Source organism: Salvia splendens, chromosome 8 (genome assembly GCF_004379255.2).
Source record: "Salvia splendens isolate huo1 chromosome 8, SspV2, whole genome shotgun sequence".
Lineage (NCBI taxonomy): Eukaryota > Viridiplantae > Streptophyta > Magnoliopsida > Lamiales > Lamiaceae > Salvia > Salvia splendens.
This window is the reverse complement of record NC_056039.1, coordinates 6,947,925-6,961,772: the sequence shown is the minus strand read 5'-3', so window position 1 is coordinate 6,961,772 and position 13,848 is coordinate 6,947,925. Positions and strand designations below refer to the sequence as shown.

The 13,848-nt window shown below is 38.5% G+C and overlaps 1 protein-coding gene across 1 annotated transcript; it reads left to right on the top strand.

Moving 5' to 3' along the window:
- The first annotated feature begins 3,425 nt into the window (after window positions 1-3,425).
- LOC121744519 lies at window positions 3,426-12,362 on the top strand. Its single transcript, XM_042138085.1, has 27 exons — window positions 3,426-3,618; window positions 3,712-3,883; window positions 4,072-4,196; window positions 5,224-5,346; window positions 5,451-5,594; window positions 5,705-6,342; window positions 6,812-6,933; window positions 7,028-7,119; window positions 7,220-7,424; window positions 7,506-7,569; window positions 7,738-7,886; window positions 7,966-8,036; window positions 8,147-8,320; window positions 8,448-8,519; window positions 8,760-8,861; window positions 8,943-9,032; window positions 9,675-9,750; window positions 9,847-9,943; window positions 10,070-10,139; window positions 10,242-10,421; window positions 10,519-10,641; window positions 10,767-10,850; window positions 10,934-11,118; window positions 11,209-11,347; window positions 11,446-11,505; window positions 11,738-11,842; window positions 11,949-12,362. Exons 1-27 carry the CDS (start codon window positions 3,529-3,531, stop codon window positions 12,060-12,062), a joined length of 3,666 nt encoding a protein of 1,221 aa, XP_041994019.1. The 5' UTR covers window positions 3,426-3,528; the 3' UTR covers window positions 12,063-12,362.
- The last annotated feature ends 1,486 nt before the right edge of the window (window positions 12,363-13,848 follow it).

Here is a 13,848-nt window from a genome sequence, read left to right as displayed (position 1 = left end):
CAATATTTGATGGATAATCATGAGATAATTAGTTATAGCTAACCCCTATGACTAAAAAATAATCTCACAACTCTATTTTAGATTGTATCTTGATACTATTTTATCTAGGAAACCGAACACTACCTTAGGGCATCCACAGTGGGGCGGACGATAGTCCGCCACTGTAGCCATGCGGACGATGGCACACCCATCCTCCGCGCCCTATGCTTCGTCCGCGGACGATTGGCCTTCGACCAGGCATCGTCCGCCCCACTACGGGCGAGACAGACGATACCGCGAACGATGCAACGCGTTTTCCTTTTTTTAATTTTTTTAATTCTTCAAAATTTATTATATATATACACCACAACTCCACTCTTCCATTCTCACTCTTCCATACACTATAAAACGAATCCTGGTGATTACCCAAGTCCGGATAGTCCGATGTTCAGTGGTGGTGTACGGTGGCCGGGTACAGACCTTGATGAATACCGGTCATTTGACTCCAACACCCAGTACGATCCCGATTTCAGTACGGATTCGTACAGGCTGTCAGATATGGAGCCGTCTCCCACCCGCGCCCCCGCCCCACCCCGCCGCCTCGGGCTCCGCCACCAAGAAGAAGGGGAACAGGTAAAGGGCCCAGAAGTTGCCGCCTCTGGAGAAGAATGCAGAGTTCGCCCCAGGGAGGACGAACTACAACCCGGATGAAATCATCGTCTTGACCCGGTGTTGGATTGATATTTCAGAGGACCCGGTGTTTACCAACAACATAAAGCAAATAGCGTACTGGGAGCGCATCGCTGATCGCTACAACGAGGCCAAGCCACCGGCAGCCTACAAACGCCATAGGGAGCAGCTCCGCAAGCACTGGGATCAGGTGAAGAAGCAGGTCAATTTGTTCTCGTCGGACTACGAGAAGTGCTTGAGGGAGTAGGACATCGGCGAGAATTTGACAGATGTGCGCGATAGAGCGCTTGCGTCGTACGTTTCATTGTACGGCGATTTCAAGCATTACAACTTCTGGCTCCTCTTGAATGACAAGCAGAAGTTCCAAGGAGAGATTCTGCCCCTATCGGCTGCGGCGAAGATGACGAAGAACACCGCTGCCGGTGATTATACGAGCAGCGACATCGGCGCACCTCCGATGAACCTCAACCAGCCGATGTACGAGGATGAGAGTTCTGGCACACCGATGTCCTCCCGGCGTCCCATTGACAGCAAGGCTGCCAAGAACAAGGGCAAGGCGAAGGCGACATCCTCACAAGCTGCGGCCCCAGCCCCGACCCCGATCGCGACCCCAACCCCGGCCCCGACTTCGGCTGCGGGGTATGCCTACGCGGAGTTGGTGGCGGCCACCAACCGGAGGACGTTGTTGGACACGCACCACGCCCTCATGCAGTGCGAGGACTCAGGCAAAGCCGAATACCTCAAGTGGATGATCGATGATCTACGCTGCAAGTTGGGAATGAATTAATAATGTAGGATTTAGTGAACTTATTTTTTATTTCTAACTCTTGTAACTTTTTTTTAATTATTAATGTAGGATTTGCCTTTAATCGTAGTGTTTTTTTGTTTATAATTTTGCATGACATATTTGAAAGCATAAAAAATTAATTAACAAAATAGTAGTGAAAACTATAGGGCGGACTTTAGAGCGTCCCACTATAGATGGAAAGGGTAGGAGCATATAATGATAATGTGGCGGAGCATAGGGCGCCCTTTAGGACGTCCCATTATGAATGCTCTTAGAGATGTAAAAAAACGAGTAAAAGAAATTAATGATAACATGAGCTACACTTTCAGATGTATGGTAAAAAAATTAAAATTAAAAATAAAAATAAAAATAAAATAAATGAATAGAATATATAATTAATTTCTTTAGTAATGATAGGAATAGTAAAAGTAAAAGTGGTACTCCATACGTAATTGTATTGTATACATATGAGATATTTAATGGTTGAAGGACGAGGAAAAACCTACAAATATAGAAGTACAATCGTTTTGAATTCACTCTACTTTAAATTTTTGACTAAACACCAATTTTTATCCCTTACATTTACTTTTAAATTCTTTTTGGTTCCATACATTAACTGTGTGACATTTTGGTCCATAGCATATTGTTTTGGTATATTTTGATTCTAAATAAGGTCACAAATTTAATGTATGAGACCGAAAAGAATTTAATAGAAAATGTATGAGATCAAAATTGGACTTTAGTCCTAGATTATAATTAAGTTATTAAATTGATCAAACATTTTGATAGTTAATTTTAACATAAAATGGTTATTTTTGACCAAAACAATATGTTTATGACCAAAAGATACCAAAACAATATGTTAGGGACCAAAATGTCACAAACTTAATATATAAAACCAAAAAGAATTTTAGGACAGATATAAGAGACCAAAATTGGACTTTAGTCAATTTTTTTAATCGTCAAGTGTTTGATTTAAACTTATTAAACATGTATTTACGTGTATTCCTAAACTTTTAATACAGACAGCATAATCAATTTAAATATATTTCGTCGTTAAATATTTTTTGCAACACAGCCTAGCCTACTAGCACATGCGTTTTTTTTATGTATTTATATGACTGTTAAAATCATGTCATATATTTGCAATTTGATTTGATAGTTCAAAATGTAGCTAACTTTCCATCCTTAGTCTTTTTACCGTTTCTTTAAATCCATCAATATATGCGAAATCATATCCAATAAGAATATGATACTGATATAATTAGAGTTGCAAAAACCACATGAATATTTGAGTCTCCACTCCACACACGTGTGCATATAGTGGGACAATGTAAAAAGGTAAATAATAATCGCAAGTTTATAGTGATTTATTATAATGCAACATTACTAATTAATTGATGATATATAATGATAAGATATAAAGTTCAAAACATCGATTTTGGTGCCCAAAATAAATACTACTCGTACTTACTACTAGTACTACTACTTTTTTCTTATTTTCGTCGCATACGTATGCAAATGATCTTCTTTTGTTTTATTTATATTTATATTGAGTTGCGTTTCGTCCTTTAAATAAAGAAAATCTACTGAACACGGTGGATCAAATAAATTGCAAAAAGAAAATTGAGTTATTGATCATTTGTATTTTCTTCACATACGATATTACTACTATATAAAAGTGACATTTCTACTATAAAAATTACAACTAAAAACTAATACAAAAGCAAAAATGTTTTAAAGTAAAACAATCTCACTTCAACAAAACGACGATATAATAAAATGCTAAGGCCTAAGTGAAAATGAACACGTATTTAGAAAGATAATCAAATTTGAGGAGGTAAATCGATAAAGGGGCGGAATATAAAAGGATATATTTTGCAATCTCACTCAAGGCGTTGTACTACTAAAATTAAAATTATTTTTATAAACACAAATATTATATAAACACATATGCACAGAGCATTTCATTTTCTTTGAAAACATCCCTTGATTTTCAGTTGGAAAATCAAATTTTGGGATCAAAATTAAGCTTCTTTTTACGGCCAATTTAGGTTATTAGATCAGAAAATATGGTGGAGACGCGGCGTGGTTCTTCTTCCTCCAAGCGCCCCATCTCCTCCCCACCTTCATCGTCCACGCCAAATCGCAAACGATCCAAGGTTAGGGTTTTGTATTCTAGTGAATTTGGAAATTTCTATCATGATTGGGCATTTCTGGTGGTTTTTCAATTTCGGGTTTTTGAGTTCATGCAGGGAGCGGATGCGTCTTCTTCTTCTCTGAATGATTCACCGCCTTCGGAGGAAGTTGTTGGCGCGGTGGCGGGGAATGAATTGGAGGCCGGATCGGCTGATCTAGATAACCGTGGAGCCGAGAAGCAATCGGAGGAAGTGGCGGCGGTTAAATCCCCCAAGGCCGAGGCGGCAGGTGAGGTTTTGGCTCTCGTGTGACTATAGATGTTATATCATGCGCTGCATGTGTTATCCCCAATTGAATTCCGGTGTTCAATTCTGTTCTTTTGCTTCTTAAGTTCTTCAAAATTCGATTTATTTTCTTCTTTTGTTGGGTGGAAAAATTGTTTCTTTTTTTTTTAAAATTGTTGGCGGTGGATGCAGGTGATTCCATCACTGATGTAGAGAAAGGGAAGTCTAGTGGGCGGCCTGTGAACCGCGGAAAGAAGAGGCATCCGAAAACTAATGCTGGGGCAGCATGGGGAAAACTTATATCCCAGTGTCCACAGGTAGATTTGCTCTTTCAGCTAAATTTCTATCGTTCATTGCTTCTAGTTGAAAAGTCAGTATGACAATTGAAATTTTATTTTGATGTAGAGGGTATTGAGATTTGCTGTGGGGTGCAATTGCCTTTAATTAATGACCATAAGAAAGCTGTCAATCATTTATTTGTAATGGAATAAACTTTGAGGGGCACAATGGGATTATGTTCATTAAGAGATTTTATGTATCTGCTTGCTTTAGGTTGTGGGCATATTCTCTACTAACTTTATGATAACTAGATTTTTGTTTTCGGTTTGAAAGTTCAAGTTTCTGCTTTTCAAAATTTATTGTGTTCCCTTACCGGGTCTCTTGCTATGTTGTATCACTGGAACTTCACTCTGAAGCAAGAGAGGGTCGTTTGTACTCTGGGAGCCATAGTTAAATCCCTGAAGTTTCTGAGTATCCTCTTACGTATGTATATTTTACTTTTTGACAATGATTTAGCCCCCTATCCAAGAGAGCGTTAGAGAGAATCCTGGGGTTGGGGGAGGTAACTGTTTAGCATCCACAATTTGTAATCTAGCTCATTAGTCAGCCCTGGTCCAAAGAAAATGATTTCTAGGTAGTCACACTACTCGTTTGTGTATTTGAAAGTAATCAGGAAATAAGCTAGTATCTTCTTCTGATTCTCCAGTTCAAAGTCCCATAGTGTTTAGATGCACATTTTCCAGCGGTCTAGTTTCCTGTTCTGATGTCTCCAGTATAAGTAGCGTGATGTTTGGATTTTTTTTCTTCAGTTGCCTAGGTTTGTTTATCCTTGATCTGGGTTGACTGGACAATTTATATGGAGATAACCATAATCAATTAGCAACCAGCATTTGCTATCTACCCCGTCTGCACCTTAAAAAGACTTCTGTTTTTGTACATTCTGTTTGACAAATGGATTTTTTAGGTAGATTTATCCACAGGCTTCTGTTGAACCACTATGTCCCTGCTTTTCAATATTGTATGGTGTGTGGCCATAACTATATTTCTGTAATGATTTTCTCCCAGAATCCACATGTTATTTTGCATTTCCCAACTTTCACTGTTGGCCAAGGCCGCCAATGTGATTTATGGGTGAGAGATCCAACAATTAGTAAATCTTTGTGCAAACTGAAGCGCATGGAGTCTGAGGTGAACTTCTATGCCGGAGTTAATTTCGTTGGGAGTTCCATATGGTTCTGATCATTACACTGGATTCAATGTTGATATGTTTGCTGGTTCTATGTCTGATCCAGGAAGGAGAATCACTTACGCTGCTTGAAATCACTGGAAAAAAAGGAGTTGTACAAGTGAATGGAAAGAACTATCACAAGGACACCACGATTCCTATAAATGCAGGTGATGAGGTGGTATTCAGCGTGACGGATAAACGATCTTATGTATCCTTTTTTTTTTCTAAATTATAGTTCCTTACCATGTTATTATATGATTTGATATATTTGGGGCGGCAAGTATCTGTCTTCTCTATATGCCCTTAACATACTATTAGGTCTTCCAACAACTCATTGATGAAAGTGCACCTATGATGGATGGCCCAGCATCAGTTAGCATGATAGAAGCTCATGATGAACCCATAAAAGGTTTGCATATTGAGTCAAGATCAGGGGACCCTTCTGATGTTCCCGTTGCAGCAACACTGGAATCAGTAACGGATCACCCCGAAGAATTATCTCTCCTACCTTCTTCATCTCAAGATGTTGAGGATGCCCAACATGTTTCTGAGATTACATCTTTACCTTCTACTTGTGAAATGGCAGACACTAGAAACAAAGATGCTTCTGACCTTAATGATGGTGCTACATTATCAGTTGCAGAAAAAGATGGTGTTTTATCTCCTAATGTCTCCATTAAGAACTTCAATGTTGCTGCTGAGAACGGGAAAGGTCTTCCACAAAGCAATGCTTTGGGACATGGTTTCCCAATTTCAATAGCTCCAAAATTTGATATCAGTGGCACGATATCTAAGATTCTTGATGAGCGCAGGGCAGTTAGAGATCAGGGCAAGGGTTCTGATCCTCCCATTTCGATATCATCTAGACGTGAAGCCTACAAAGATGCTTTGAGACAAGGACTGTTGCATTGTGATAACATAGATGTTTCTTTTCAGGATTTTCCTTATTATCTGAGGTAAAAATCTCATTCATATTGTCAATGCTTCTTGTACCATAATAACTTTCATGGATAAAAGGGTAAATGGTTGTACATCTATATTTGCACAACACTGGTTTACGAAGATTGAGACATAAATGATATTTATGGATGAGTCTAGTCTGAGGTTAATTGACAGCTGCTTCTAGATCTCTGCTTCTTGATATTTTTTTTCCATATTTCTGATGTTTAGTTAATGTTTTTTAGTGGGATAAGCACTGTATATATGTAAGTCATCTATTGTTAAAAGTATGTTCTTTTTTTGAATGATAGTCATGCTTACTCACATTCCTTGGTGCGGAGTTTCTTTTATGTGCGTAGTAACTTGCATAGTTTACCTTTATTTCATGTCTGTAAGGCTTGACTTATTATATTCACAAGTTAACTCTTAGTTATTCCCAGAGGCAGATTATTTTGGTTTTCTATATAATTAATTGTTTTTTTGCAGTGAAAACACAAAAAATGTTCTCATCGCTTCCACGTACATACACTTGAAGTGTAATAAATATGCGAAATTCACTTCAGACCTCCCTACTGTATGCCCAAGAATTTTGCTGTCAGGTCCTGCAGGTAATGCAGCTTCGTGTTTCTGTATTTGTCTAAGTGATTTTATGTACTGTTCCCAACTAATTAAATGATAATTTTGTCGTTCTGTTCTTTATAGGTTCGGAAATATACCAGGAAACATTGACCAAAGCACTTGCTAAATATTTTGGTGTTTCACTTCTTATCGTTGACACTATTCTGTTACCGGGTGTAAGCTTCTATGTGACCTGAGTTCAAAGTTATTACTGTTATTAGCTGTTCCATAAATTAGTTTACTTCTTATTGAGGAATTACTATATTCTTTGTCTAGGGACCGGCAATAAAAGAAGCTGATTCTGTGAAAGAAAGTACAAAGCTAGAGCGAGCAATTGTATATTCCAGACGGAATCTGCATCTCAAAAAACCAGCTTCAAGTGTGGAAGCTGATATTACTGGGGGTTCTACCATAAGTTCTCAGGCTCAACCCAAGCAGGAAGCATCGACGGCTTCATCTAAAACCTATACCTTCAAAAAGGGTATCACTATAAAAGCTTTTCTACCTCATCTTAGTCTAGCTAAGAAATTGTCTTTTAATTGATCGTTTGTTGTTTTGGTAGGTGACAGGGTGAAGTATGTTGGTTCTTTGCCAACAGGATTTTCTCCTACTCAAACTCAAATAAGGTATTTAACTTTCTTCTTGTTTATAGATGTACTTCTTGTTTGACTTTGCTTTGTGCCTAAGATAGTAAGATATAATAGTCCATGGTTATCCAAATTCACTTTAATGGATTTTGTTTCTTTATTGTTTATGTTCTCTAAGTTGTGATGTCCTTTCAATAATTTGCGCAGGGGTCCAACCTACGGTTATAGGGGCAAGGTGTTGCTTGCTTTTGAGGATAATGGCTCTTCCAAAATTGGTGTTAGATTTGATAGAACAATTCCTGAAGGTAATGATCTTGGAGGCCTCTGTGAAGAAGATCATGGTTTCTTCTGTGCAGGTAATATCCTCTGAACGTAGTCCATTGTGTATCAAGGAATCTAGCCTGTTATTTTGTTGACTATTTCCGCTCTTTGCAGCTGACTTACTCCGCCTGGAAAGCTCCAGTGCTGATGACATCGACAAACTTGCCATTAATGAGGTTTTTGAGGTATACTTAATTTTTTAAAGTATACTTGTTAAGAATATGCAAGTTGGTTCACTTTTTTATTGCATATTATGGGCTTGCCAATAAATACCTACTTTTTTCCAATTTTGTAGGTAGCTTCAACAGAATGTAAAACCAGTCCTTTGATCTTGTTATTGAAAGACATAGAGAAGTCCATGGTTGGTAATTCTGAGGCTTATGCAGCCTTTAAAATTAAGCTTGAATCCTTACCAGAAAACGTTGTTGTGATAGCCTCACATACTCAAACAGACAGCCGGAAGGAGAAAGTGAGTTTATGTTGTTGTTTCTACATATTCTTAATATTGCACCCCCGCTTCTCCCCTTACCCCCATTCGCTATTTTTTCCCTCAAATTAAAGAAAGAAACCTCTCATCTTGTGTATGTTCGATATAGTCTCATTCTGGTGGATTGCTTTTCACAAAATTTGGAAGCAACCAAACAGCATTGCTCGACCTTGCTTTCCCGGTATGGCTGGTTAAAATTGAAACTTTCTATGCTCATCCTGTTGTCATCTATTTTAGTTCACCATTTTTTTTCATATTTATGGTTAGAATCATTATTGGTGTTTTTCTGTCTCTAAATTTCATGAGTTTCTTTGACAACATTCCGAATTATAAACCTAGTAAAACTATGAAAATACATTTCAAGCCACTCATATTTATTAAATTTGCTCCTATTTGAGGACCAGACATATGCCTTTTACAGGATAATTTTGGTAGATTACATGATAGGAATAAAGAAACTCCAAAGATTCTGAAGCAGCTCAGCCGTCTTTTTCCAAACAAAGTGACCATACAGATTCCCCAGGTAATTAGATTTTTGCTACTCTATGACCTTTCCATCATTGAGGTTAGAAGCATGTAATAATTCTTGTTTTCAATGTTGAAGGATGAGGTGGTGCTAGTTGACTGGAAACAACAGTTGGATCGTGATACTGAAACCATGAAATCACAATCAAATATTGCTGGCATTCGCACGGTGTGTAACTTCTGTAAATGATTGCTTGATTATTACCTGGCCGATTGTGTATGAGATTAAATTTAATTTGGGTCTAGTACTATTTGTTTTCTTCCTGGAGTTGCTTTGGTTTGATCACATTTATATTAAAAAACTCATGTTGCGGTGTTTCACCCCCTCTACTGCTTCAAAACTGTGGGTCCTGATTTACATATCTGTCCAATAAATTACTACAGATTGGGTTCTAAAAATTCTTTATTTGTTGAGCTTCTGTCACGTGCCACACCATTTAAGTATATCTAGGAAACTTCAGAGGAAACCCTTGGATCCATCATTTTGGTTTGGTTTCCAAAGATGAAATTGAGGATAACAATCAAACATTTCCTTAACACATTAAATTCTTGTGTAGATGGATTTTTGTGGTTGTTTTACATAACATTTCTAGTTTTACCATAAAAGGGAATATTTTATTTTTCTTTATGAGATTACTTTCACTTGACAGTTAATGTGGATATGGATTTTTTAATGATGCGATTGGGAAATTCTTGAATTAAAACAGCTGTTGCAGCCCGACCATTCTGACCACAAATTACCTGCCTTTGGTGGGGCTCATGTTTTTAACCAAGTGGGCTGACTTTTGTCCTGTCTTCTTATGAATTCTAGGTCCTAAATCGAATTCGCCTTGACTGTCCTGATCTTGAGTCACTATGCATCAAAGACCAAGCTTTGACTAATGAAAGTGAGTGACATTGCACAACTGAATGATCTTGGAATTGGTTGTTGTCTGCTTTAGGTTCTGGTAATCCTTAAAATGTTTGTTATAATGTGTTTATAGGCATTGAAAAGATTATTGGCTGGGCTTTGAGCCATCATTTTATGCATCGCTCTGAAGACCTACTCAAGGAGCCTAAACTTGTCATTTCAAGTGAAAGGTGACTATTTTGAAAATATTTACTTTAGCAATGAACACCACTGAAATTGGAAGATGGCTGGGGATAAAGGAATAACTCTTTGGTATGTTAGTTCTTACTCTTTTTCTTTGTGGATTTGTATTGTAGTATCAGCTACGGGCTCAATATTCTACACGGCATTCAGAACGAGAATAAAAGTTCAAAGAAATCTCTTAAGGTGCTGAATTCAGTCTCTAAATTAATTCTTCATTTATTACTTTACTTGATGAATGCATTCCATATTATTTCGTGTGTAATCGGAGAACTGCATGAGTTTCAGGATGTAGTTACTGAAAATGAGTTTGAGAAAAAGCTCCTTGCTGAGGTTATTCCACCTGGTGATATTGGAGTCACTTTTGAAGATATCGGAGCATTGGAAAATGTAAAAGAGACTTTGAAAGAATTGGTGATGCTACCTCTACAAAGGCCAGAACTGTTCAGCAAAGGACAGCTAACTAAGGTACAGACATTGTATTTATGTAGCTTGTCGGAACTTCTAAAAGTTTTTCACGCTACAAAGTATTGCATCTTATTTGTTGACCATGTCAATCTTGAAGCCTTGTAAAGGGATATTGCTTTTTGGACCTCCTGGTACGGGTAAAACTATGCTTGCAAAAGCTGTTGCTACTGAAGCTGGTGCAAACTTTATCAACATATCTATGTCGAGCATCACATCTAAAGTATGGATGCTCCTACTCTTTCAATAGTTTATTTTTATTTTTCCATTTTAACCATTTAACCTTGAAGGTCTGATCTTTATGTATATTGTCTAAATAGTTTTGATCAATCTTTTATTTGCATCCAGTGGTTTGGTGAAGGAGAGAAATACGTGAAAGCAGTCTTCTCTTTGGCCAGCAAGATAGCACCCAGTGTTGTTTTCGTTGATGAGGTTCACCCTGTGCTTTTGTGGTTCATTAATGTTTCTAACCATTCTTAGACTCCTCGTCTTTTCTTATATCTTTATGACTGTAGGTTGACAGCATGTTAGGGAGACGAGAAAACCCTGGAGAACATGAAGCAATGCGCAAAATGAAGAATGAATTCATGATGAACTGGGATGGTTTGCGTACTAAGGATAAGGAACGTGTATTGGTGCTTGCAGCAACAAATAGGCCTTTTGACCTTGACGAGGCTGTAATCCGGAGGCTTCCTCGGAGGTTTGTTTGTCTCACAATCTAGTTCGTGTTTGTTTGTTCAGCTAAAAGACCACTGCTACCAGTCATTTTATATTCTGTGAACCGGTGCAGACTGATGGTCAACTTGCCTGATGCTCAAAACCGGGAGAAAATATTAGGAGTTATTTTAAAAAATGAGGAATTTGCTCCAAATGTTAATCTTGAGGCAGTTGCTAGTATGACAGAAGGGTATTCAGGAAGTGATCTAAAGGTTTGAGCATTACATCTCCTTGATCTTAATTTTTGGATTTGTTTTGAGGGGGTTCGATCTTTCATCTCTATTCTTATTTTTAAATTTTCTGTTTCCAGAATCTCTGCGTGACTGCTGCACATTGCCCTATAAGAGAAATTCTGGAAAAGGAAAAGAAGGTATGCTTTTTTTTGCTCATCCGGACTTCTACTGGCCGAAAGTGTTTTTTACCTGTTGCTATCAAGTGTCTATGTTCGGATTATTGATTGAGCATTTGTCTCTTTTTTGTTTATTTGTTCTTTGTATCTGAAATTCTGTTCTTTAGTTTGCCCTTTTCGTGTGCCGCTGTTGATTGCACACATGAAATAATGTGGTAAAAAACTTACACTTATCAATATGATAAAATTACAGGAAAAAGCTTTGGCACTGGCTGAGAGTAGACCATTACCGGCATTGCACAGCAGTGCAGACGTTCGCCCCTTGAGTATGGAGGACTTCAAATATGCACACGAACAGGTTTATCAATTAATTTGGATCTTTACATTTCATTCGCTCATTTGGAACTTTCTGGTCTTCGTAGTCCCTTTTTCTCTGAAATTAATTTTTTTTGGTCAAAATGCAGGTCTGTGCAAGTGTGTCATCAGATTCACAAAACATGAATGAGTTGAACCAATGGAACGAGCTCTATGGAGAGGGAGGATCGAGAAAGAAGAAATCACTAAGCTACTTCATGTAGAAGAGTTTTCTATAGGTGTATAATATTTGGGTGTTTAGGGGTTATTTATTCTTCGAACTGAGGTGGTTTGGAACCTGTACTCGTAGAAATCCAATTTCAGGTTCCCTCTCTCTATTTATCTTTTTTTTTTTTCGTTTCTCTTAAACTTTGGCTTTTTCAGCCATACTTAGTCTACTATACAGGTATCTAGCATCTAAATTATATTTATTCCATCTCTCTTCTCTGTATATTTAGAAACTTATTTCTGTTCTATGATCATGTCATATTTCTAGATGATAAAAGGATGTAGAAGTTGTCTTACTTTTTTTGGCGGTGTGTAAAGGGACAGGTTGGTGTGCACTTGTGATCTCACAACTATTACAGCCTTGCATACCCAATCATACTAACATTTATTAGCATCAGCCACAATTAAGAGAAATGTCTCATTCATATATTACATATGTATAAGACCAACAAATACAAAAAAAAATCAATAATAAAATAAAGTAAAAGATTTATGTACAGTCGTAAACAGTGCCAAGTCTCAAAGAAAATGCACCATCACTACGCAAGAATTAAACTATAAAAAGAAAAAATCGACTATAAACAAAAATAACACAAAAGTAGCCCATTTACGCAAATGACTCGTCTCTAAATCATCAGTCACCCTAGTTTAGATGATTATGAACATCACATCTTTTCAACATAATCAAAGAATAAATAGGATGTGCAGGAAACTATTGATGTTAGGCCACCCGCAACGCGTTACGCGGGTGGCTCGAGTCCCGTCCCTCCATGACGAGACGGGCGCGGGACGCGTTGCAGCGTCCCGTCCCGTCACCATCCCGCCGAGACAGCGCGCGAGCTTTCTCGCCACGCGGTGGCGCGCTCCAGGGCGATGCGTGACGCCCACTCGCCGGCCCGCGGGTGGGTTTCGTCACGCTGAAGCAAAAAATCATTTTTTTTAAAAAAAAACGAATTTAATAAAAAAAATTTAATTCGAAAACGGTAATATTACCGTTTTCGACCGTTTTCCATATTTTATTTTATTTTTTATTTTTTTACTCTATAAATACTCCTATTTCATCCTCATTTCACACACAAACACACATCTAATCCTCTCAAATCATCTCTTTTTCCACTCCAATTTTCATCTCAAATCATCTCTTTTATTCATCTCTCAAAGTTAATCGATCTAATGGATCTATTTGAGCAAATGTGTCGAATAATGGAAGAATCACTTAAAGAAGATCGACGCCGGGAGGAGGAGGAAGCCGCGCCGCCCCAAAGACGCTCCCGAACTTACATCCATCGTAACCGGGAGGAAGCCGCCGCAAGGTTAGTACGCGACTACTTTTGCGATAACCCGGTATGGGGAGATACCTACTTCCGTCGCCGTGGAAGCATGCGGCAACCGCTATTTCTCCACATCGCAAATACATTGGCGGCCCGGGAAGAGTTCTTCCAAGAAAGGTTTGACGCCGTCGGCCGTCCCAGCCACACGACGCTGCAGAAATGTACTGCAGCAATCTGTCAGCTTGCGACTGGACAAACGGCGGATGTGTTTGACGAATACCTCCACATTGGAGAAAGCACTGGGAGAATGTGTTTGATCCAATTCTGTAAAGGCGTCCGGGCAGCCTTCACCGACGAATTTCTCCGGAAGCCAAACACGACAGATTGCCAGTTTCTGCTCCGCCTTCACGAAGAAGTGCACGGATTCCCCGGGATGCTTGGCAGCGTCGATTGCATGCACTGGCAATGGAAGAATTGGCCGGTGGCGTGGAGGGGGTCGTACACGAACGGC

What these genes read in the sequence shown, in the direction of transcription:
- LOC121744519 (XM_042138085.1), top strand. Translation starts at nt 3,529, where the DNA reads ATGGTGGAGACGCGGCGTGGTTCTTCTTCCTCCAAGCGCCCCATCTCC. An exon ending in TGACCATACAGATTCCCCAG is followed by an intron (nt 8,862 to 8,942) that starts GTAATTAGATTT and finishes TCAATGTTGAAG; the next exon opens with GATGAGGTGGTGCTAGTTGA. An exon ending in GTGTTGTTTTCGTTGATGAG is followed by an intron (nt 10,851 to 10,933) that starts GTTCACCCTGTG and finishes TTATGACTGTAG; the next exon opens with GTTGACAGCATGTTAGGGAG.